Here is a 25,453-nt window from a genome sequence, read left to right on the forward strand (position 1 = left end):
TCGGCAAAGAAGTCTTTGCCGAGTGCTCGGCTGTGCCGAGTGTCCTACACTCGGTAAACTAGCTCTTTACCGAGCGCAGGACGTTGCCGAGTGCCGCACTCGGCAAAGCCGGATTTGCCGAGTGCCCGATAAAAAGCACTCGGCAAAGCCACCGGCACTCGGCAAAGGCGCGAATTCCGGTAGTGAGCGTAGACTTGCTTGTATGTATCCACACAAAGCATAAATAGCACACCCCATGAGGCTTTCCATGCATCCCATGTCTCACTACATACCAAAAGCATCCCACACATCTGCTAATAAGGATGGCTGCCCTAACACAAACTACAGATGGTCCTCGCCTCGGCGAGCAGGAGATGAAGAAGATGTCTCCGGCCTCCTTCCATCCAACTCTGTGGGGAGATTTCTTTCTTTCTTACGAGGCTCCGACCGAGACACAGGTAATATTAGTTCAACATGCATGATTAGTAACAATGCAAATTAATATGCTTGCCAAGTTACATAAAATATAATATAAACACGTTTTGCCTGCGCGTTCACTGCAGGAAGCTCAAATGAGAGAAAAGGCTGGAGTGCTAAAGGAAGAAGTGAGAAACATGATTAAAGGTTCACATGATATGCCAGAAATAGTGGACCTTATTATCACCCTGCAGCGACTAAATCTGGACTACCACTACGAGGATGAGATAACCGAAAAGTTGACTGTTGTTTACAACTCCAATTATGATGGTGGTAATTTGGACTTAGTTTCACGCCAATTCTATCTTCTGCGTAAATGTGGCTATCATGTTTCATCCGGTGAGCCCTTATTTTCATATGCCCTTATTTTGGAATATATATATATGTTAGATTTGAGAAAATATACGTTACCGAATGCTCACTATATCCCATCCAACTGTATATGCATGCAGATGTATTCCTAAATTTCAAAGACCAATATGGAAATTTTATTGGGGCAGATACCAGGAGCTTGTTAAGCTTATACAATGCAGCATACCTGAGGATTCATGGAGAGACAGTGCTTGATGAGGCAATTTCTTTTACTACGAGATGCCTTCAAGATAGATTAGAACATTTGGAATCACCAATAGCAGAGGAAGTGTCGTCTGCCCTTGATACCCCACTTTTTAGAAGGGTTGGAACTTTGGAAATAAAGGATTACATTCCTATCTACGAAAAGGACGCTAAACAAAACAAATCAATATTAGAGTTTGCGAAACTGAACTTCAACCTTCTACAGCTTCTTTATTCATCAGAGCTCAAAGAGTGCACATCGTAAGTTTATATATATTACTTCTCCTTTCAGAAACGAAAGTGCATATTTAAAACCTATGCCAATTATTGCTTTTTCTTCTCTACGACATTGCAGCTGGTGGAAAGAACTCCGCGTCGAATCAAACTTGAGTTTTGTGAGGGATAGAATAGTAGAAGTGTACTTTTGGATGAGTGGAGGATGTTATGATCCTCAATATTCTCATTCTCGGATTATACTTACAAAGATTGTTGCTTTCATCACGATTCTAGATGATACCCTTGACTCACATGCTAATTCTTATGAGAGTATGCAACTTGCAAAAGCAGTCGAAAGGTACGTATAATCTTCTCGAGTATCTATCCTTTTCTTTCCTAGAATGGAAACTCTCTATAAAAACCCAAGTAACTAATTCACATATTTTGTCAACATGCATGAAAGTGTATTTGTGTTACGCTATTAAGAAAACACCACAACCATTTCTTTGGATTTTTGGATGTATTACATATAAAATACTCCGGAGGGAAGGTGATCTGTATATATTCTAACTTAGTAAGCTGCAGGTGGGATGAAACTGCAGTCTCTCTACTCCCAGAATACATGAAGGATTTCTACATGTATTTGTTGAAGACATTTTCATCGTTTGAAAATGAGTTAGGACCAGACAAGAGCTACCGAGTGTTCTACTTAAAAGAAGCGGCAAGTTTTTATTTCTGTCTTCCTTGATAAAGCTGATTATTATTAAGCCAAATACGACAAGACTACTTAGTGGATAATAATATATACATTAGTTGATCACATGCTATTCCTTATTACCATAAGATTAAACAAGCACATACCGAGATATATATCAGACACCTTATGTGTTGTTAAAATATACTAACGATGTATATATACATATATATATACACACAAATCCATTCCTTACAACATGGAAATTACCAAATGCAACCATCACATGAGCATCTACGTACAATGACTTCACATGTTTTTATTCTCTCTATATAGGTGAAGGAATTAGTTCGGGAATATACCAAGGAAATAAAATGGCGTGATGAGGATTATGTCCCCAAAACATTGAAAGAACACCTTAAAGTTTCACTCATAAGCATTGGAGGCACCCTGGTGCTATGTTCCGCGTTTGTTGGAATGGGTGATGTAGTAACAAAGAAGATCATGGAATGGGTTATGAGTGATGCTGAACTTGTTAAGTCTTTTGGTATATTTGTACAGCTCTCCAATGATATTGTATCAACCAAGGTTTTTCTCTATCCTTTGACTACTCTTATTTCATGCATACACTATACCTTGTTGTACTCATCAATGTCTAGAACCAAGATTTTGTTCAACAATTCTAGTGAATAATAATGAAGATAGGCATGACCCTAAACATAATTTTTTGTTAAGATTTATAGTGTTTGGGATTTAAAAAAAACTACATTGTTAATAAAAAATCACTAATTTTCCACATTTAATTGCAGCGTGAACAAAGAGAGAAGCATTGTGTCTCCACTGTTCAGTGTTACATGAAGCAGCATGAACTAACAATGGATGAAGCATGTGAGCAGATAAAAGAACTTATAGAAGATTCATGGAAGTTCATGATTGAACAAGGCCTTGCACTAAAAGAATACCCGATAATTGTGCCACGAACGGTACTAGAGTTTGCACGAACTGTAGACTACATGTACAAGGAAGCTGATAAGTACACTGTCTCCCATACAATCAAAGACATGTTAACGTCGCTTTATGTGAAGCCGGTACTCATGTGAAGGTTCTTTATTGTTATCTTGGATCAAGAGAATATCAACATGAAGCACTACTCCAAGCAGGCCAAAATAACTACAGGAGCTATATATATTGTACACCTTAAGTAATATCAAGGGATATGGCAGTATATATGTATTACTCAAAGAAAAACGACAACAACCATCCTATAGTTGTTGTTCTCGGGCATCTGTTGTATTGTGCTATTTTTCCTTCAGCTAAAATAAAGAAAATTTTCTCTTTGTAGATGTGTTAAACTACATCTAGATATTACTCCATCTGTCCCGAAATAGTATTTGTTTTGGCTCTTGGTTTTTATGTGTATTTTTAAAATGGATAATGATAAATCTAGACACATATATATAACAAACACATACATCAAGTATCGTATAAATCTATTAATTATCTAACACTAATAAAAATGAGCTCTAAGTCTGCACTAGGGTTTAATTTTTACAGACGGTTTTGGTTATCAAGCGCTAGTGGCCTTTTTAGTGGCGGTTTCTTAAGAAAATTGCCACTAGAAATCCATGATTTCTATAGGCGGTTTTCTTAAGAAACCGCTAGTAAAAATCTTTTTTATCCTAAATTTTTTGAGTTTTTCAAATGGTCTCGTATGAAAAAACCACTAACATAAAAGTTGTAGATCTCTATAAGTTATGAATCCTTGTAGTTGACAACTTTTTTATTTGAAATTATTTCGGCTCTCAAAATTGCATCTAAATTTGTCAAATTTCAGATGCAAATTTTGCAAATGAACTCGGATGGGAAAAGTACCAAAATAAAAAATGCAGAACTTCAAAAGTTATGACACTTTATAGCTGACAATTTTTCCTTTAAATTTGTTTATAGCCTCAAATACTCAATTTATACTCGGATTGTTCTAATATATGGACAACAAAACTGCAATATAGACATGTAGTAAGTAAAAGGTGGAGTGTTAGAGGGAGCTACACACGAGGTTGAGGCCGGGGGTTTGATTCCCACCAGCCACTAGCCACGAATGTTTTTGTGACTAATGGCTCTCTAAAAGAGCAAGTTGATATTGATGATGTATATGAGAATGAGGTTCCGGTAGCCACGCTAAGGACTATGGTGATTTAAGATGTGCGGCAGTAGGAACCACAAGAACAAGATCAACCATATTCCTCAACAATGGTGCAACCCCCTACTCAAGACGAGGAACATGTATCTCATGATGACGACATTGATCAAGGGGGAGCTTGAAGAAGAAGACAAGGAGGAAAAAGATGTTCCACATGCACCTCCGCTCTAAGTCCGTGCCACCAAACAACACCATCATCAGGTGGATCTGATTCTAGGGGATATAACCAAGGGAGTAACCACTCGATCTCATCTCGCTAATTTTTGTGAGCATTACTTGTTTGTTTCCTCTATTGAACCTCTCAGGGTAGAAATTTTGAAGGATCCAGACTAGGTGATGGCCATGCAGGAAGATCTCAACAACATAAATAGAAATGAAGTCTGGAGCTTAGTGCCACATCCAAAGAAAAACGTTGAGGGTACCAAGTGGGTATTCCGCAACAAACAAGATGAATACGTGGTGGTGACTAGGAACAAGGCGTGACTTGTGGAAAAAGGTTATACCCAAGTCACAGGTTTGGAATTTGAGGAGACTTTTGCTCCCGTAGCTAGGTTAAAGTCGATTCACATATTATTGGTGTATGCTGCTCACCGTTCCTTTAAGCTTTTTCAAATGGACGTGAAGAGTGTGTTCCTCAATGGATCGATCAAGAGAGGAAGTCTATTGTAACGCCCCGAATTTTGGAGTTGAATTTTTTTCTTTTCCTTCACTCGCTAAATTCGGGCGTTACCTCTCTTTTCCCATTTCTTTTCGCTAAACCTTACCCATTTCCAAAACTCTATGTCGTGTGATAATAATAAACCCTAGTAGTGGGTTTCTTTGGTTGTTGCATCATGCCGAACCACGCATCTTTTCCTTGTGTGTATTCGCTTGGTCTTCATTAGGGTATTTGTTTATAAATTAAGAGAGAATTTGGAGCTTAAACGAAAAAGGGAAAATAGAAAAGCCCCCTCTGTCCCTGGGCCAGCTTCTTGGCGCGGCCCAGCTTCCCCCATGCGCGCGGCCTAGCTCGCCCCCCCTCCCGCCTTGGGCTGGCTCGGCGGCCCAGCCGCGGCCTGCCCCATGCCCCCCTGTGTGCGCGCGCGCACACCGCGCCCTGCGTGGGCGGTTAGGCCACCGCCGCCGCCGCCCTGCCGTGTGGGGCCCACCCGCCAGGCGCCCCCCAAAACCGCCCCCTCTCTCTCTCCCTCCTCTAACCCCCACACTCGATCTCCTCTCTCTCCTACCTCACGTAGCTCCCCTGCTCCCGCCCTGGCTCGCCCGTCGCCGCCCGCCGTCCGACCTCCCACAGTGAGCCCCTCTCCTTCTTCCCCTGGCCTCCCTTCTTCTTCCTTGGCTCGGCCGCGCCCCCTCCCTCTCTCTCGCGCTCGCCGGCCATGGCGGCCCACCCCCTGCGCGCGGCCTCGTCCCGCAGCCCCAGCATCCCGTGCAGCCCGGCCCCGGCGCGGACGCCTCCGGCGTAGCCCTCCCCCTCTCCCCGCGCAGCGTGCTCGACCCGGCTCGGTGCCCCCCTCCCTGCGCGACGCGCCCGCGTGGCCCCCTGCCTCGGCCAAGGCGCACCCAGCGCGTCCGCCTGCCCCGGCCCTGGCGCGGCCCAGCCTCAGCGGCACCGGCGCGCTCGCGCCCGCCCACCCCGGCGCGTCCCCCCTCCCCTGCCCCGATCCCGGCGAGCTCCCCTGGTGCGGCGCCCTGCGCGCGCACTCGCCCCGGCCCCGGCCCCTGCCCCTGCCCGGCGCGGTGCGCCCGTAGCCATGGAGCGCGGCCCCTGCACGCGCGCTCCCGCCTCGCCCGGTGCGGTCTCGCCCCGGCGTAGTCGTGGCGCCTTTGCTCGACTCGGCCGTGGCCTGCTCGCCCCTGCGCGGCCTTGAGCTCAGCCTGGTGTGCCTATGACGCGCGGCCTTGAGCTCGGCCAGCACGCAGCCCGCGCATTCGGTCCCGGCGTGGCCCCGCTGCCTGCTCGCGGCACGTAGCGCGACGTGTGCGCAGCTCGGCCTCGGCGTGCGCGCGGCTCGTTCGCGGCGCGTCAGCGCAGCCTTGCGCGTGCGTGTGCTCGCGTGGTGCGCGCGGTGCTTTGGCACGACTCGTCGTACCCTCGGCGCGCTCGTCTACCCCTAGACGTGCCCGTCTACCCCTAGCCACCCATCTACCCCTCCCCCCTATATTTTGTGCGCGTTGATCACATTATTTATATCAATAAATGGAAACTCAATTCAGAAAATGATTACGTTAGTTATTTCATGTAGTTAATCATTGACCTTGTTGAATGTTGACCAATTGAAAATAGTTATAATTCTGTTAGTGCATGTGACCAATACTTGTTAGTGTAACAAGGTGGAACTAGATCACGTAATGATTAGTTATGCATCTACCCATAATATGCTTCGATTATAGCTTTAACCACTGCGAGACATTCCTTCTTCTCTTTCTAGCCATGGCGAATGCAATATCGTATGTCATATCTTATGAATATTTGACTTATCTGCTCTCTTGTATGGTGTACTGTTTATTTTGCTAATTCGAATGGATAGATGTATGTATGTTTGCGCTCGCATAGAGAACGATCTGGTTGAGGAGCCCGAAGAACTCGCAGGAGAAGCCCCTGAGCAGCAGCTGGTTGGTGGAGGCATGTGTCCCTTGACCTATCTTTGTCCTATACATTCTATAATTCACTTCCCGCATTTACACAGTTTATACCTAAGGATTGACTAGCTTTTGTTATCCATGTCCTTGTTTACCTATTTGGGTTGGATTATTATTGTTTAGCTTATTTCTAGTGCTTAACATTAATCAATGAACAAGATGAGATTTATCAATGATACGTTGTTTCCCTACTTTATTATGATGTTATACTTGTGGCATTTAAGGGGGCTCGAGCGGTTTCTCGAGTGCCTCTCTGTAAGGACCTGTTCGTTGGATGACCGCCCAGAAAAACAGTGCAACCATGAGGGTGGAGTGGGACACCCTTAGCTGAATAACTAGAGGAACCGGGGTGTAGTTCGCTTAGCCGTCGTGCCATTAAGGGGGCTCGGTGTATGCGGCTCGCTCTACCAAGGTTGGTTCGCCCCTTGGGGAGGAGTGCGGTGCATTTAGGAAACCTAACGGGTGGCTACAGCCCCGGGGAGTCTTTGTAAAGGCTATGTAGTGATACCCTACTGGGTCACCTTGGTAGTGATCAATGGAGAGTCATGATCTCCGGGCATAAAGGGAATCACGGCTTGTGGGTAAAGTGCGCAACCTCTGCAAAGTGTTTGAAAACTGATATATATCAGCCGTGCTCGCGGTTATGCCAAGGGAGCTCCATTGATTAGTGGTACTTGATCAGAGATGTTCGGATTACAGGTGGCAATGAGAATGATGGTTTTGGTATTGATTCTGGTGATGGTAAGTGGTACTCTTTCCGTTTGGAAAGGGTATGTTTGGGTTAATAACGTGGGTTAATTCTAAAACTTGGCTTTCTCTTCTAGTAACAATAATTTGACCAACTAAAAGCAACTGCTTGACTTACCCTCACATAAATCTAGTCCACTACAGCCAAATAGGACACTTGCTGAGTATGTTGATGTGTACTCACCCTTGCTCTACACACCAAACCCCCCCATCCCCAGGTTGTCAGCATTGCAACCACTGCTCGGGAGAAGATCAAGCCGTGGAAGGAGACTTCCAGGAGTTCCAAGATTACGACGAGTTCTAGGCGTGGGTTAGCGACAACCCCCAGTTGGCTGCTTGTGAAGGCCACGTGTATCTACGTTTCGTTTTCGCCCTTTGATTATTGTAAAGATGTAACACCCCTAGTGTTACTGTAACTAAAACTTGAGCATGGCATCATAAGCATTAGCATTGCATATGTTTGATACACCTAGAGTGCATTCACTAGGCAAAAATTTTAAACAAGTTGTATTGTTTTAGTGTTTTGCAAACAAGACCCTAGAATAGGAAACTCAACCCTAAATAGGGATTAAAGGGGTAAAACCTAACCCAAGTTGAGAAAACCCAAAAGCTTTAGGGGAAAGTCACAAAATGTTCCCAAAAATGAACTTGAATCACATTTATACCCCTGGGATACTAGAAACCCTAATTGGAACCCTGGAAAACCCTGAAACCAAACCCTAGGGACCTATGTGCAAAATTGATGCACATTTGGACTAAAGTGCAAAAACCAAGTCAATAAGGTATCTTAAGTCACTTGGTTCACCTAAGTCTGAATTTTAGATTGGTGGGCACAACTTTGGAGCCTTGTAACTTTTAAAATATAGGATCTTTGCCCTAGGTCACCACACCAAATTTGTAGAGCAACCAAAGGAGAACAACTTTGCTTAAGAGTGTGAGCACAGCTGTTAAGAAAATATTGGAGATAATTAAGCCTAAAGTTTGGCTGTCAGGCCGATTCCACTCTGAAATTCAGATGTTCAGTGTAATAGAGCCAACTTTGAGTATGGATTCAACCTTGATCTAGTGCTCAAATGAGTTCAAGCCCTATAGTCGAATTATTGCTAGTTTATAGCTCTACAATTTTGCTGCCGAGCTTGGGAGGAGTTGTCATTGGAAATTGAGAATAAATCATGCTCCAAGTTGCTCTGTCAGGTTGTCTGATGGAGCACTCGCCATGGTACAGTAGCCGATCGGATCAGAACACCAGCTCAGCTCCCCGCCGACGAACTTCGCCACGATTCGTGTTGCCGCCGTCCGGATTCGCGCTCGCGGCTTGTGGATAACCTCTCGGGGTAAAAGATCGTCGCCGCCGTCAAGCTGGAAGCCACCCCGGTCAGCCGCGGTACTCCTCCCCTGGCTCACCGCCCGCGGGTAAAGTTGCTCAACGTCGTCGTGCCATCGCTGTTGGCCACCGCGTGTCCTAACCACGCCATCGCATCGCCGTGACTCCCTCTAAACTCCCCGTCGACCACCGGAGTTACTGCCACGACGGTGAACACGTGTTCACTGCACCAGCATTCTTCCTCACTTCCGACCGCCGTGTGTCTCGTCCAAAATTCGCGGCCACCGCTCGCTCCACCTATAAATTGAGCCCTCCCCTAGCTGCATAACATCATCACCCACCTAGCCACCAACAATCGTTAGCAACCGTGCCTCCGAGAGCTTGAATTTTGGTTTCTCCCCAATCCGGGTTTCCGGCACCGCAAAACTCACCTCACCGCGGCCAGCCCCTTTCCGGTCAGCTCATCCTTCTCTCTCTCTCGTTTGAGCTTTCTCGCAACTCCACGATGCTTGCCGACCCACGTAATTGCGCTAGGAGCTCTCTGGTCGCCGGGAACAACGATCTAGCCGCCATGCTCTCAGTCACCGTGGCCAGAGCTCCTTAGTTGGTCATTAGTGCAATTAAGTTAGGGGAAACGTTCTCCAGGTAGTGAATTTGGTTTAGGCCGAAGCTGAGCACCGGTCATAGCCCCAATCAGCCGGTCCAGGACCTCGCCGGAGCCTCTCCGTGCGTGAACGCCGTCGTGGACTTTGGTCTGCAAAGAGATAGAAGGTGGAGGGCTTATCTGCAATCTGTCAGTGACTTAGTGCAATAGTGAATGGACCTATTTCTGTTTAGCCGTTAAGCCGAGGACCTTTCTGCAAAGTCGCCAGCGCGCGCGTGGGCGCGGGCGCCTTTCCCTCTGGATTGGGCCGCCTGGGCTGAAACCGGCACAGTCCTGTTGAATCTTTTTCTTTTTCTTTTTCAGAAGAACTTGGGAAATTTGTTATAAATTGTAGAAAAATCCTAAAATTGTGAAACCAATTTTCCTAGGCTTATTATTTTCCCTAGAATTTAATAAAAATAGTTTCATGATTTTTAGTTTAAACAGGAAATTTTAGGGCATTTAAAATAGCTTAAAGAAATAGTTCTGGAATTTTAGAGAATTAATAGTAATGCCAAAAATGTTCAAAATTTTTATATGAGCTCCCCACATTAGTTAGAAGCCTTGGGTAGAGTTTGAATTTATTTGGACCATGTTTGATAACTAGAACCCAAAACCCCCCTGCCCTTTGAACTCCTTTACCGACTCCGGAAACCCTAAGTTCTCGGAGTTCCGTGAAGGAAAGTTATATTCAAGACTTAGATAATAAATCTTTATTATCTTCGCACTCTCATGAGCATTACATGGCATTCATTCTTATATATGTATATATATGGTTATTGTTGGGGCGAAGGCAAAGACGCCACCCTTCGCTCGTCGTCTCTCGCTGCAATCGCTGGTTTGACGAAGACAAAACGGGCAGGGACACCCTTCGCTTCATTCAGCACCAGACGAAGGCCTGCGGTGACGTCTCCCCGTAGCACGGCCTCGTCCTGCTCTGAGGCCCACGTGTGATCTGGCCCATTGTAACGGGCCCCGCGTGGCCGCCTTTGTGTTACGGGCCTAGTTTGTAAAGGCATTCTTGTAATTACGGCTTGTAACCCCGCTTTATGGGAATATTCTGGGGATAAACTAGGTGTCTGAGGGCACATGCGTCCTTAACACGAGGCGCTGGGCACTCAGATACCTATAAATACCCCCGCACAGTGCCCGTGAGAGGCTAGATCAACAGAGCTATTGCCCCCGTGCACGTAACCCTGTTGTCGCCACCGTTCACCCTTGTTGGTTTCCTTGCTGCTGAGAGCAAGTTCCAACATTTGGCGCCCACCGTTCGTGCTACGACAAGACCACCCACGATGGCACCCAAGAGAGCTAACCCGAAGGCTGACGAGGCTGCGAAGGCAGCACTGCTGGCCGCAAGAAAGGGCAAGGCCCTCGCCCTCACCCAATCCACCCACCAAGAGCCCACCGAAGACAACATTCCCCGCACCTGCGAAGACGACACCTTCCGCACCTGCGGGCCCGAAGGACAATCGCAGCCGCCCCCAGGCTTCGCCCCAGTGTAGGGCGCAGATCTCACCGAGGACGGCGAGGTCCTCGGCGTCTGAACAGAAGAACAGTTACAGCTGCGCGCCCTGCGCCTCAAGAACCGCAATCTCCAGAGGCAGAAAGAGATACTGGAAGCTAAGCGCCAACGTGTGTCCGCACTAGCCAAGGTGCGGCAGATGATACGCGACGAGGAGCAGAAGGCCCAAGACCTCGAGCGCGAGATCGCGCTGATGCAGCGCGAAGGCCACCTCGGTCTACAGCAAGAGCCACCCCTCCAGCAGCGCGCGCAACCGGAGGACACGCGCGAAGGCCACCTCGGCCTGCAGCATGGCCCACCCCTGCAACACCGGGCGCAGCCGGAGAACCCGCGCTTCCCCCAACATGACTACGCCTTCCAGCACGGCGCGCCATTCCAAGGGGTCAACTACCTCGACGAGCGCAGTCCCCTGGCGCCACACCTGCAAGTGACGCCTTGGCCAGCTAACTTCCGAGCAGGGGCATATCCCAAGTACAACGGCAGCACCGATCCGGCGCAATACATAATGAGTTATCAAGTCGCCGTTGCATCCGCCGGAGGGGACGACGCCACAATGGCGAAGTCTTTCATCATCGCCCTAGAGGGCCCAGCACTCACCTGGTTCACCAGATTGCCTCCGCTGTCCATTGATTCGTGGAGAAGTCTCCGGGACAAGTTCCTTCTCAACTTCCAAGGGTACCGTCCAGACACCGACGCTTTGGCCGAGCTCTCGCTCTGCAAACAGCTGGAAAAGGAGACTCTGCGGGAGTATTACCGCAAATTCCTAACACTCAAGTCACAGCTGCCCTCCGTCGATGATCAGATCGCTATCCACTACGCCATCAGTGGCCTTCGGGCCGGCGTCCTCTACAGCCACTGTATCAGAGATCCACCCAAGAACCTTCAGGAGCTATATCAGCTCTTTGAAAAATATGCCAAATCCGAAGAGCTCCACCAGCGCAAAGTTGAGTCACAGCGGAAGCCCAAGGATGCCCCGCAGTCCAGCCGCACATGGACGAGGACTCCGCAACCAGACTCCGGTCGAGATGGCCGCGGTCAACAGCAAGTGCACAACATCGCAAACCAGCAGCCTGCTGCTGACCCCCCTCGTCGCTAGGAATATCCCCCCCAAGGCTGCGGAAATGGAACTCGTGGCAGGGGGCGTGGGCGCGCGCAGCCGCCGCGCCGGTTCTACTGCCTTTTCCACGGCGAAGACTGCGCCCACCAAACCAAAGACTGCCCCGAAACGAAGGCCACCAGAGACAGAATGGCGCGGGCGCAGCCAGCCGACAATCCCAGAATTGTCGCGCATAATTACCAGCCACCCCCTCCACCATATATCCACGCTCCCGCTCCGCATCCACCGCACCACGCTTACCAACACCATCAGGAAGTACAAATCGTACCTCCTCCACCCCCACCACCACACCAGCAACACCAAAACATCCCCCATGCCCCAAAGCAGGAAGACTTCGCCGATCAACCATATCGCGGAGTCATTCACATGATAACAGGGGGGTCCACCACTGACTTCGACACCAAGCGGCAGAAGCGGGACCACTACCGCAGCATCAACCATGTCGCGGTCACCGGCCCAGTCGTGCAGACGAAGTGGTCCCACATACCGCTAACCTTCGATGCACGAGACGTCGACCTGCGCAGCGCCCCCCACATCGACGCTATGGTCATCAATTGCAGCGTGGCAGGCTGGGACTTGCACAAAGTCCTAGTCGACAACGGCAGTCAGGCGGACATCATCTTCCTCCACGCCTTCGACCGCATGGGTATAAGCCACAGCCTGCTCAAGCCTTCGGACAATCCGTTGTATGGCTTCGGCGGCAAAGGCACCTTCCCCGTTGGCAAAATAGAGCTTCCCCTCTCCTTCGGTGTAGCACCCAATGCCCGAAGTGAGCAAGTAACCTTCGACATTGTCGACATGGTATATCCGTACAACGCCATCATGGGCTGGGGCTCAATCAATAAGTTCGAAGCCGCCATCCACGGACTGTACCTATGTATGAAGATACCAGGTCCGCTAGGCGCTATCACGATCTACGGCAACCAGCAGACGGCGCGCAACATAGAGCGGGACTTCGTGCCTGGTCAGAGGAACGTACACTGTCTCACGGCCCAGCGCGAGGTCCCTGCGCCCGCCAGCCCAGCCGACAAGCAGCACGAGAAGGCACAGTTGCAGAGCCAAGATGGAACCAGGACTGTTCCCCTTGATCAGGCCATGCCCAAGCAGACAGTCACTATCAGCGAAGACCTTACGTCACATGAAGAAGAAAGGCTTCTCTACTGCCTGGCCAAAAATAAAGATGTCTTCGCCTGGTCCGCCCTAGACCTGGTCGGAGTCAGCCGATCCATAATTGAGCACAGCTTGGGAATTGACCCTTCGGTGCGACCAAAAAAGCAAAGGCTCCGCAAAATGTCCGACGAAAAGACAGAGGCCGCCAAGGCGGAAGTGCACCGCCTCCTAGAAGCTAAATTCATCGAGCCAGTGGCTTACCCCACGTGGCTCTCCAATGTCGTAATGGTGCAGAAAAAAAGCGGGAAATGGCGAATGTGCATAGACTTCACCAGTCTCAATAAGGCCTGCCCGAAGGACAATTTCTCGTTGCCGCGGATCGACAAAATAGTCGATAGCGCGGCCGGATGCGAGGTCATGTCACTCCTCGACTGCTTCTCCGGTTATCACCAGATATACATGAAGGAGGAAGACAAGGCTAGCACCAGCTTTATAACACCCTTCGGCACTTATTGCTTCATCCGGATGCCGGAGGGACTCAAGAATGCGGGGTCCACCTTCTCCAGACTCACCAAAACAGTACTCGAAGGGCAGGTCGGCAGAAACATATTTACATATGTGGACGACATCGTCGTCGCCAGCAAGAATAAGGAGGACCATCTCGCTGACCTCACCGAGACATTCGCGAACATGCGAGATGCACGACTCCGCCTGAACCCGGAAAAGTGCGTCTTCGGTGTTCGCCAGGGCAAGATATTGGGTTACCTGGTGTCACACCGCGGCATCGAGGCCAACCCAACCAAGATCCAGGCCATCGTCGACATGTCGCCTCCGCAGTCCGTCAGGGACGTCCAGCGTCTGACAGGCAGATTGGCCGCTCTCAACAGATTCATCTCCAGGTCCGCCGAGCGAAGTCTCCCCTTCCTCAAAACACTTCGCGGTGCAAAAGACTTCGCCTGGGGGCCGGAGCAAGCAGCGGCCTTCGCCTCATTAAAACAGTACTTATCGGAGCTGGCCATCCTCACAAGCCCCGACTCCTCGCTCCCCCTATTGCTCTATGTCGCGGCTTCGCCGCACGCGGTCAGCGCGGCACTAGTACAGGAGCAGACTATTGAAGGCACAGTCAGACAGTGCCCTATTTACTATGTCTCCGAAGTCCTGACACCGTCCAAATGCAACATGACAGAGCTGGAGAAGATCGCCTACGCAGTTGTTATGTCCTCGCGCAAATTGCGCCATTACTTTGAAGCATTCAAGGTCCGAGTCACCTCTGACAGGGGGCTTGGCGAACTATTCAGAAACCCGGAGGCATCGGTGAGGATTGCCAAGTGGGCAGCCGAACTCTCTGGCTACCACATCAGCTTCGAGCCCAGGACAGCCATCAAGTCGCAAGTCCTGGCAGACTTCGTCGTCGACTGGACTGGGCCAGTAGCACAGCCGGACCCGTCCACAGAAAAGGTCTGGACCATCCATTGCGACGGCGCATGGTGCCATGCGGGGGCAGGCGTCGCTGCAATTGTCACCTCACCAACCGGAGTCAAACACAGATATGCAGCACGCCTCAGCTTCGCTCTGGAGTCCGACAGATGCACAAACAACATCGCAGAGTATGAAGCGGTTATCCTCGGCCTCCGCAAGCTAAGGGCCCTCGGAGTCACCACATGTATCATCAAGACAGACTCCAAGATAGTTGCCGGCCAGATCGAGAAAGATTATGCAGCAAAGGACCCCGCGCTCATGCAATACCTCGCGGCTATCCGAAGTCTCGAGAGACAGTTCAAGGGATTCACCCTGCAGCATGTGGATAGGGCCAAGAACAAGGAGGCCGACGCATTGGCCAAGGCTGCCGCTAGGGGCGAGCCCTTGCCCTCCGACGTGTTCTTTCACACCATCGGCACGCCCGCCGTCCGGAGCCCCGAAGGGCTCCAAATAACTAATGATAGCGAGGGCCACCGTATAGTCAACCTAATCATGACCGAAGACTGGCGGGCGCCAATAACCCTGTTCCTACAGGGGTACTATCATCCAACTGACGTCAGTGAGGCAAAGCGCCTCAGACATCGAAGCAGGGACTTCGCACTGATTGCGGGCCAATTATACAAGAAAGGGGTCAGTCAGCCAATGCTCAAATGTGTCACCGAAACCGAAGGCATGCAGATCCTACGCGAAGTCCACAGTGGCACGTGCGGCTCGCACGCAGGACCGAGGGCCCTGGCTGCCAAGGTGATCCGACAAGGGTTTTACTGGCCCGCAATGATCTGCGCCGCAAATCGGGTCACGAGGTCCTGCGAAGCCTGCCAGAAGTTCTCTCCTCGGTCAGGCAACCCCTCGCAATATACAAAGCTGATTGCCCATACATGGCCTCTCCAGCGCTGGGGCCTGGACATCGTCGGGCCCCTGCCCACCGCTAAGGGGAACCTTAAGTTCGCCTTCGTAGCCGTCGAATACTTGACCAAATGGATTGAAGCGAGGGCTGTCTCCACAATCACATCAAAGACTGCCCAAAAATTCTTCTGGCAGAACATCGTTTGCCGCTTCGGAGTACCGTCCGAGCTAACAGTTGACAACGGCAAGCAGTTCGACAGCCAAGATTTCAAGGATTTTTGTTTTTCCATCGGCACCAAGCTTGCCTTCGCTTCAGTCTATCATCCGCAGTCCAACGGGGTCGTGGAGCGTGCCAATGGGAAAATATTCACAGCTGTCAAAAAGATGCTCCTCGATGAAAGAAAAGGCAGATGGACCGATTTATTACCGGAGGCAGTCTGGGCGCTAAACACAACTGAGTGCAGGGCGACCGGGTTCACTCCTTTCCGCCTTCTATACGGATCGGAGGCAATGACCCCGCAAGAAATAAAGCATGGGTCCCCGCGTACAGTTCCGTCAGCCGTCCCCGACGTGGATGAGCCAACTTCAAAAGATCTCATTGACGGAGACCGGGTCTTCGCCCTACAGGCCCTAAACAAATATCAAGCCCAGACCAAAGCATGGCGCGACCACACAGTCATCCCGAGGGAGTTCAGCGAGGGGGACCTCGTACTCATCCGGACGGCTCGGACGGAGTCCAAGGGCAAGTTGGAGCCCAAGTGGGAGGGCCCCTTCATAGTCAAGTCAAAAGCTTCCCCCAGCGCTTACAGGCTCACAACGCCAAACGGCGAGGACCTGGAGCACTCCTGGAACATCGACAACCTTCGCAAATTTTTTGTTTGACCCATTTAGGGCTGATTTCGCCCTTGTAATTCGCCGCAAACAATCTTGTACCGGCCCGCACTCTTTTCCTCCGGGGGGTGAGGTTTTTAACGAGGCAGAGCCATGTAATATATGTGAGAAAAATCCCCCGCAAAAACACGTGTCGAGAAAAGACCGCGACAACGGTCTTCGGCATTCGACCAATTCGAAGTCACCGCGAGGCTAAGCGCTAGCCACCCTCGCGTGCGACAAGTCCGCGCAGAAGTCGCCTAAGGGTGCAGCCGGACTTAGCACAACAAGTGCGAAAAAATTCCGATGTCTATCGCGAAGACTATCCGCGCAGAAGTCGCCTAAGGGTGCAGCCGGACTTAGCACAACAAGTGCGAAAAAAAAAATTCCGATGTCTATCGCGAAGACTATCCGCGCAGAAGTCGCCTAAGGGTGCAGCCGGACTTAGCACAACAAGTGCGAAAAAATTCCGATGTCTATCGCGAAGACTATCCGCGCAGAAGTCGCCTAAGGGTGCAGCCGGACTTAGCACAACAAGTGCGAAGAAATTCCGATGTCTATCGCGAAGACTATCCGCGCAGAAGTCGCCTAAGGGTGCAGCCGGACTAAGCACATCAAGTGCGAAAAAATTCCGATGTCTATCGCGAAGACTATCCGCGCAGAAGTCGCCTAAGGGTGCAGCCGGACTAAACACATCAAGTGCGAAAAATTCCGATGTCTCTCGCGAAGACTCCGCGCAGAAGCCGCCTAAGGGCGCAGTCAAACTAGTACAACAAAAGCAGAAGCGACAGCATCAAACCATCCGCGCTAAGACCATGCCACACAAAGTACACAGCGCCCTCGCAGGCACAGGCACGCGAGGGCACACAACTTCATCTTACAACCTTTTACACATATACAAGCGAGGGCACCACACTCTACATCGGCTCCACCTTAGGAATAATCCCCATCTCCCTATAATTAAATAACATTATCCTAAGCTCCTCACCCGCAAAAAGACTTCGCAGTTCCCCTTCCCCTATGCTCGTGGCGGCCGGCAAAGACAACAGTTCCTGCCGACCACCCCTACTCACGCGAAGCCGAGCCCCTTCCTCCGCACTAACCCTACGCTTTGCAACCGCCCTTCGTCGTCGGCGCCCGGTGCTAGGACCCAGCACGTCTGGCGCGTCCGCGGCGTGTGGCGAAGCCTCCGCCGCAGCCACGTCCAAGGCCGCAAAATAATCCAAGTCCTCCTCCGACGACTCCTCAGTCCACTCAACCAAGCTCCCAGAATCAGTAAAATCAAAAAACTCAGATACAGACCCACCATATTCATTTCCATCTTCCGCGGTCGAAGCCGCCAAAAACCCAGTAGTAGCGGTTGCGTGCGCAGGCCCAAAATCTTGAACCTGCGCAGCAACCAAAATTCAGTACAACATCCAAAAAGTCCCCAATCCTAAACACCCACTACGCCACCTGCGAAGGCCCTGTCGCCGCGGGAGCCTCCGCTGTCTCCTCCGCCGCTGTTTCCGCCACCACCGCCGCGGAATCTTCAGCGCTCGGCGCAGCAGCTGCGGGGGCGTCAGGCGCGCCTTCGGCCACCTTTGGGGGCAGGTCTTCGCCGGCCACAGCAGAGGTGGGCACGCTCGGCGCGTCTTCCGCAGGCTCCGGGGTTGTTTCCAGGGCGACTCCAGTCGCGGCCTCCGCAGGGGTCGGCTCCGGGCCAGGCAGCGCGCTGTTCAGTGCCCCGAAGTCGTCCACCCGCTCGCCACGCTCCGCCTAAGACAACACACACAAAAATTCAGCAAGCACACGCACAGAACACATCCAGCAAACACCGAACAAACGACAACGTTACCTGAGCCCTCGCAGCCTCGGCCCGTTCCCTGACCACCTCACGACCGTACAGACCCCACATTCGGTCATAGAGGGCCCCGGCGGACTCCTTCACCACGGGGTCTTCGACGTCATAGATATCTCGCCCAAAATCTTCATCTACCTGGTCGAGGGCCTCAAAGTGCCGGCACCCTTCGCGAGAGAGCGCGTTCATCGCCCCCTCGCAGGTGACCAGGGAGGCGTACGACATCAACCCCCCCACCACGGCTGGAAGTTCCAGCAGCTCCTCCTGCACCCACTGCAGACAGCGAAGGCCGGGCTCTCGGTCCGGCACTTCGAAGTCACCGGTCCGCGCACCCAGCTCACGATATGTATCCATAAGCTGCGTGCGCGTCCGTTCGGCCTCCGCACGCACTGCGGCCTCGGCCTCCTTAGCGCGGCCCTCCAGGGCGGTGAGCCGCTCTTGCAGATGTTCGGCGAGCTCCTTGGCAAGATTGCCCTCCGCCCGCGCCAGCTTGGCCTCCGCCTGCGCAGCCTGCCCCTTGGCGACGACCTCGTTAGCTTCCCTCCTCTCCGCCGCCAGTTGGCGCCGGAGGTCAGCCTTCTCCCTCTCCAGGGCGGCCACCCTGTCCGTCAGCTTACGGCACTTGCTGTCGGAGGCCGACTTCTCACGGACAGCGTCAGCATGTTGTGTCCGAAGTCTCTCGACTTCGGCAGACACAGCCGCCGTGAGGGCCCCCGACGCAGTACGGCTGGCGAAGTCAGCCACCTGCAGGGCCGCGACGCAGTACGTAAGGCCGTTACCCCAAAAGAGGTGGGGGAGAGAGTATAGCTCAACGGACCTGACTCAGCGCCTCCGTCGCCTGACTCAGCGCCTCCGTCACTCCCTTCAGCCGGCGGGTCGCCACGCCCGCCTCGCCCCTGACCACGGCGAGGGCCGACACCTCGCCTCCGGCGTCAAGGGCCTCGCCCCTCGCCTTCGGCACTATGGCCGCCGTCGCGATCTCCGCGCCAGGCGCAACCATAGCAAGCTGGCCCTCGTCCGACCCTGCAACGCATCTTCGAATTAAAAAAAAACAATGACAATAATAGGCCAGCGACTTACCACCAAGATAGTCATCCACAGTAATGTCGGTGCCGAAGTCGGCAACACGTTTGCCCGCCAGCGGCAGCGCTCGGGCCGCCTTCGAAGCCTCCGCCACTCCGCTGGCCGGGGGCACCACCTTCGCTGACTTGGAGCCTCCGGCGCCCGCCGTTGCCTCCTGCGCCTTGCTAGGTGCAGAGGCGCCCGCCTTCGCCGCCAGCGGCGGCTTACCTCCGCCGGAGGCCACAGCCTTCGCAGTTCCCCGCGGCCTTTTCGGCCGAGCTTCGTGAATCCTGACAGTCGCCTGGCGTTTTTGCACCGCCCCTTGGCGATCCTTGTCCATCACTGTCCACACAACAGCACCGATATTTCGCCCGTAAGGAAAAACTCTCCACTGATGAACCATACGAGATGTAAAACAGTCCTCCTCAGCCGCGCAGGGGATAGGAACATTTTTCGGCCAGCAACCCCCGGTAACCCTCAGCATCCGAGCCGAAGACTCCCGGAGCTCGGGCGAAGACATCCTTTCCCCCGGGGCCACACACGTCCTCATTAACTCTCTAGCAAAACTATCAGACACCCCAAGTCCCCCCATCGCAGTACCTAATTTTCTCTTTTTTGAGGAGGGGGCGGCCGCCAGCGCAGGGTCGCCTCCAGTCTCCACCGCCGGTTTCTTCCCACGGCGGTCCGCTTCGTCTTGACCAGGATAGCCGTAGTACGGCAATTGATTTAATTCGAAGACCCTGTTCAAGCGCTCATTTGACCCGCGGATATCAAAGCTGCGCTGGCCTTCAGTCCTCGGCACGTAACGTCCCACGAGCCGCACCGCCAAGTCCTCCGCATCACGCACAAAGGCGGCCGGGTCACGATTTCGCAAGTTCAGTGCGAAGGCAGGACTTCGCACCACCCTTCCACCGTGAAAGGGCATCTGGCGAGGGCACACTTCGCCCAACGCCCAGCCGTGCGCCAAGGGCCAGACCCCGTATGCCACGAACTCTTCAACTAAATCACGCCCACTGCTCTGACCGGCGGCGCATCGGAGGGCCCCTTCGTCTGCATCCTCTTCTGCCAATGCAAAAGGCGGATACGCAGAATAATAATGAGAGCACATCTCAGACACAGGGAGTCCCTGATGGCCTTCGACAGTACCCTCAGCAACGTAAAACCAAAATTCATTCCAACTGCCCCACTTGTTACGGGCGCACGGAACCAACTCCACTACTGGCATTGTGGTCTTGCCGGTCTTCGGCGTGAATGTGCATGACCCGAACTGGGCAACTCCGTCCCCAACCATCCTCTTCTGCCAATGCAGACAATAATTCTTCGCAAAAACTTCAACAGACGGCTGCCCGCCGTATGAAGTCGTCGCCCAGACATACTTCGCCAGCGCCACCATGGCATTCGGTGTCAGCTGATGTATTTGAACATTGAATCTACGCAGGACTTCGCCAACAAACTGGTGCGCAGGCAAGCGGAGACCGGCGGCGAAGAACGCCTCGAAAACGAGCAACTCACCCTCCGGCTCGAGGACTTCCTCCGTCCCCGGAGCACGAGCAACTCCGCCGCCAAAGTAGCCCAACCGCTGCATATCTTCAACGCGGGCTGACGTCATCCGTGACACACCAAAATCAACAGAGTCGCCGGCGCGCAACTCCTCCACCACCAAGCTACTCAACGTCTCCTCAGACGAGGCGGCCGCCGGCGGCGTGGTGTCGGCGGAAGAAGAAGAGGACGGCATTGCTACGTACCGTCGGCGGCGGCGGGCGGTCTGATTCACTCGAGCCAGATCTCCGGCGATCAAGAGTCGGCGGGCAGACGAACAGCAAGTCGGCGGGCGGCTAGGGTTTTCGCGGTGCGCGGAAGGCAAAGTTCAAAAAGCACCGACCCTTGCCCCCTTTTATAGGCAGGGCGCGGCTCTTCGGGAAACCCGCAATCCGACAAGGCGCGGCGCTTCGGGAAACCCGCAATCCAACAGTACGCCGTCCATCAACGGTCATGTCGAAAACCCCCGCGGAACCACTTCGAGCGAGGGCAGCGTCTCCGCCATCTAGCGACGTCTTCGGCACCAGGTGACTTTGTCGAACTGGTCCCTCGGAGGGCAAATGTTGGGGCGAAGGCAAAGACGCCACCCTTCGCTCGTCGTCTCTCGCTGCAGTCACTGGTTTGACGAAGACAAAACGGGCAGGGACACCCTTCGCTTCATTCAGCACCAGACGAAGGCCTGCGGTGACTTCTCCCCGTAGCACGGCCTCGTCCTGCTCTGAGGCCCACGTGTGATCTGGCCCATTGTAACGGGCCCCGCGTGGCCGCCTTTGTGTTACGGGCCTAGTTTGTAAAGGCATTCTTGTAATTACGGCTTGTAACCCTGCTTTATGGGAATATTCTGGGGATAAACTAGGTGTCTAAGGGCACATGCGTCCTTAACACGAGGCGCTGGGCACTCAGATACCTATAAATACCCCCGCACAGTGCCCGTGAGAGGCTAGATCAACAGAGCTATTGCCCCCGTGCACGTAACCCTGTTGTCGCCACCGTTCACCCTTGTTGGTTTCCTTGCTGCTGAGAGCAAGTTCCAACAGTTATGTTAGAACGCGAAGAAGTGGAAGTCACTGAAGAAAGGACACCACCACCCTCGGATTCTCAGGCAGGAAACTGCTTCTACTTTGATATTTGTGGATCCGAGCCAGACTCACCTGTTAACGAAGGCAAGCCCCGGTGCATTTGCCACCTCCCTTGATGTTTTTAAAACTTTCTCACTTCCTTGCTGCATTAAGTGATAGGAGTTGAATGCTTAAACACTTCCTGCATTACCTTCCTTGAACTTGATTACCTTCCTTGAAACCCTGTTTTTACAAAAAGGTTTTACTATGCTTAGTATTGCTCTAGAAAAACAAAAGGATTTGTTTTACAAAAGATGTTTGGCAAAGTGGGAGGGTTGTTTTCAAAAATAAAACTTGATGGTGAATCCATCACGGCCGTGATGGATTCAACATCGGAAAAGATGTACCTCTGCCAGGTACCAAGTTTTTGGGTTGAAACGATTAAGCTGAGACCGGGCGGGTGACTTGCACGAGAAGAGAGTCTCGGTGTAGTGTCTCCGTCTGAGTCGATTAAAGACCTTGTCGATGTAGGCTTGATGATCGAGGACCCTTTAACTGGTCACATGCCTCGTCATGGGTAAGCCTTGCCTCGGGCAGACTAAGGCCAGAATAAGATAACACGAAATGGGCGTCGAGCGGTGGCGAGAGTAGCGTGTACCCTCCGTGGCAAGAGGCTGGACGGTGGTGTATCTGTGCTCTCGGTTTGCGTGAACCTGATCTGGTCTTAAGAACCCCGGTGGCGGGTTGACATATGCAAGGGTTAAGTGCTACATATGTCGTGTGATTGGAGATCCTCAGCTGAGTATAATCGATTCGGATCGCCGTACCTTCGCGGTTATGAAGACTTGGTCACTGACTTACACGTAGCATTCCACTAAAGATGATGGGTTTTTGTTAAGAAATTGGCTAGTGCAGGACCAGTGATTGAACTAGGGTAGAAAGAACTCTAGTTGCAGGTAATTGTACTTAACTTGACAAATAAAATTGGATTTTTTTAAGGATCCACTTTAGTAAGCATTTCTGCAAAACAGAGTCTTTGATTATTGAAAAGCCTTACCTTGACTCCCTTAAGCCAGCATACACTTGAGAGTCTTTTCCTTAGTCGGGTAAGACTTGCCGAGTAATTCCATACTCAGGGTTTATCCCTTCGTTGTTTTTAGGTGAGGAAGTAGCAGATTTCTGTTGCTTCTGTACCAAGGTGGTTACTAAGGAGGAGAAACAAGAGTGAAGATGCGGGAGGACTTGGTCCTCCATATAGAAAACCTTTGTGAAAAACTTATCGGGAGGAGTTTTTGCCTCCCTTAGTTATGTAATAATACTACTCAGCACTCGCTTTATATTTCTGGTCTGTAATAAACAACTTGAGCTTACTTTTTAATAAATGTAAGTTTATGTAATCGCTTCCGCATTTCTTTATCTCCGATGTTCTGTAATGTCTGCAAGACGGGTGAAACGTTCCTGGAAAGGTAAGGAAAGATACTGAATTTGTCAAGTGACTTAGGAACATCTACAGGGTGTTTGATGTCTGTTAGACAAGGACAACTGTAGGTGGGCCTAATTACTTGGGAGGTTCCGTCACAGCTGGTATCGGAGCGTAGCCCTTCTTTGCAGATATTATGAGGCATCTTCAAAAGGATTTTCTAAAAGTCTTACCTAGAAACTCTCTTCTCTTCTTACCTAAGTATTCTGAAGAGTTTAGCTTAAAGACCAGATAGGAAGAGTGCAATGTATAGAAGGTTGAATCAACTAAGGTTGATTCTGTACTTACACATGCATCATGCTAAGAATTATACTAATAAAATTTTCCCCCTTAGAAAGATGCGGCCGCGCACAAGGAAAACGGCGCGCAAGTCAACTGGACCAATCGGTGTGCCCCGGCATCAACTGGCCCCTCGACATGAGGACAGTAGCAGCGGGAGCAATGATCCAATAGGGGATCTTGAAGCCCGAGTGAATCAACTTCAAGCGGAGTTGCAACACAGGACCAACATATGGGTTGCGGATGGAGATAGAATAAATGAATTAAGAAGGGACATCCGCCACCTGCGGGATCAGCTTGCTGATCGAGACTTGGCGCTCGACTGGGCAGTTCAGTCCCGTTTGCTGGCTTGTGCTAAGGAAGCAAGGGCTCAAGCCTGAATCAAGGAACTTAGCTCAGCTGTCGACGACCTATAGGTCTATTGCAATACGTTACATGAGGAAGTCCATGTACTGTATTCGCAATTACACCCTAGTGCACCTGCGCACCCTGTTGAGGCGGAAGCCGGACCCTCCCAAGTTGCGGGACACGCGCTTGGTGGTGAGTTAGACCTTTTTGAGCCCCCTCCTTCCATGAGGCTGGTCGACGTATGATCTCCCACACCCGACGACGAGGCCGCCAAAAGCAACGGGAAGCAGGACTAGTGGTGTAATAGAAGTAGAAGTAGTGTAGTGTATTGTAGGTTGTACTAGTGTATAATAGGTAGTGCTATTGTATACTAGGTATTGTATCCTGTTGTAAGAGTCTTGAGTCTGTAACATTACTTTTGGTAATGTAAAAGGGATGGCTTTTTCTTTGGCATATCATATTGTTTTCAAATGTTGTTGCCACAGATGCCTTCCAAGACTCGAGCTCAGGACGGAGCTGGTACCTCCCGGGGGAGGGAATCTACACCCAATCCACCTCCTGTTCCTCCCACACTGGTTGAGGCGATTGCCGCCTTAGTGAATGCAACTGCTGACAATACCCGCTTTCTGAGAGAAATGGCGGGCCAACAGTTCCAGCAGCCTGGTGGGCGGGGCTATCAACAGGGCCCCCACGAAACTTCTTATCTGGACTTCTCGGAGACACGTCCGCCCTTGTTTGTTAAAGCTGAAGATCCGCTGGAAGAAGATGAAAGGATACGGGTTATTGAGCAAAAATTTGGTCTTCTGCGCTATTCAGAGACACAAAAGCCTTTATTCGCAGCGCAACAACTACGCGGACCCGCCAGCACTTGGTGGGGTAATTTTGTGGCCATTCAGCCGGCCAATCATCAAATAACGTGGGAAGAATTCAAAGTAGCCTTCCGCGAGCATTATATACCCGAAGGTGTTCTGCATATGAAGCAAGAAGAATTCATGAAGCTAAAGCAAGGAGGAGATACTGTTAACCAGTATCTCAATAAGTTCAATCATCTATCACAATATGCAATCGATCAGGTGAACACTGATCTGAAGAAGAAAAACTGCTTTATGAGAGGATTAAATGATCGACTGCAGAGAAAAATGGCCACCTGCATAGATCTCACGTATGGAAAGGCTGTCTGCACAGCCCTATCTGTTGAAGCAAAATATGCAGGTTCCGGGAAGAACAAGGGATTTGGTGGGGAGAAGTCTAATCCGGGCCAGGCAAAAAGGCAACGGTTTGTGATCCGGCCTTCTAGCCAAAATCGCTCTTTTTCTCGTCCACCCTCATTCCCTTTCAAGCAGCCAATCATTATTTGTCCCAACAATGCCCCCACTACCCCAAGCCAGCCGGGTGCCCCGGGCACTCGATTCCCTGCTTTGCCCA

General features: G+C 51.4%; 1 protein-coding gene across 1 annotated transcript; it reads left to right on the plus strand.

The window, feature by feature from the left end:
• The first annotated feature begins 257 nt into the window (after positions 1 to 257).
• Positions 258 to 3,391, plus strand: LOC103641099 ((S)-beta-macrocarpene synthase-like). Its single transcript, XM_008664479.4, has 7 exons — positions 258 to 437; positions 543 to 795; positions 909 to 1,272; positions 1,367 to 1,585; positions 1,813 to 1,948; positions 2,258 to 2,509; positions 2,731 to 3,391. Exons 1-7 carry the CDS (start codon positions 303 to 305, stop codon positions 3,019 to 3,021), a joined length of 1,650 nt encoding a protein of 549 aa, XP_008662701.1. The 5' UTR covers positions 258 to 302; the 3' UTR covers positions 3,022 to 3,391.
• Positions 3,392 to 25,453: the final 22,062 nt, after the last annotated feature.

The sequence above is a fragment of the Zea mays genome, chromosome 10 (assembly GCF_902167145.1).
Source record: "Zea mays cultivar B73 chromosome 10, Zm-B73-REFERENCE-NAM-5.0, whole genome shotgun sequence".
NCBI lineage: Eukaryota > Viridiplantae > Streptophyta > Magnoliopsida > Poales > Poaceae > Zea > Zea mays.

What these genes read in the sequence shown, in the direction of transcription:
- LOC103641099 (XM_008664479.4), top strand. Translation starts at nt 303, where the DNA reads ATGGCTGCCCTAACACAAACTACAGATGGTCCTCGCCTCGGCGAGCAG. An exon ending in AGGCTCCGACCGAGACACAG is followed by an intron (nt 438 to 542) that starts GTAATATTAGTT and finishes CGTTCACTGCAG; the next exon opens with GAAGCTCAAATGAGAGAAAA. An exon ending in CTTGCAAAAGCAGTCGAAAG is followed by an intron (nt 1,586 to 1,812) that starts GTACGTATAATC and finishes AGTAAGCTGCAG; the next exon opens with GTGGGATGAAACTGCAGTCT.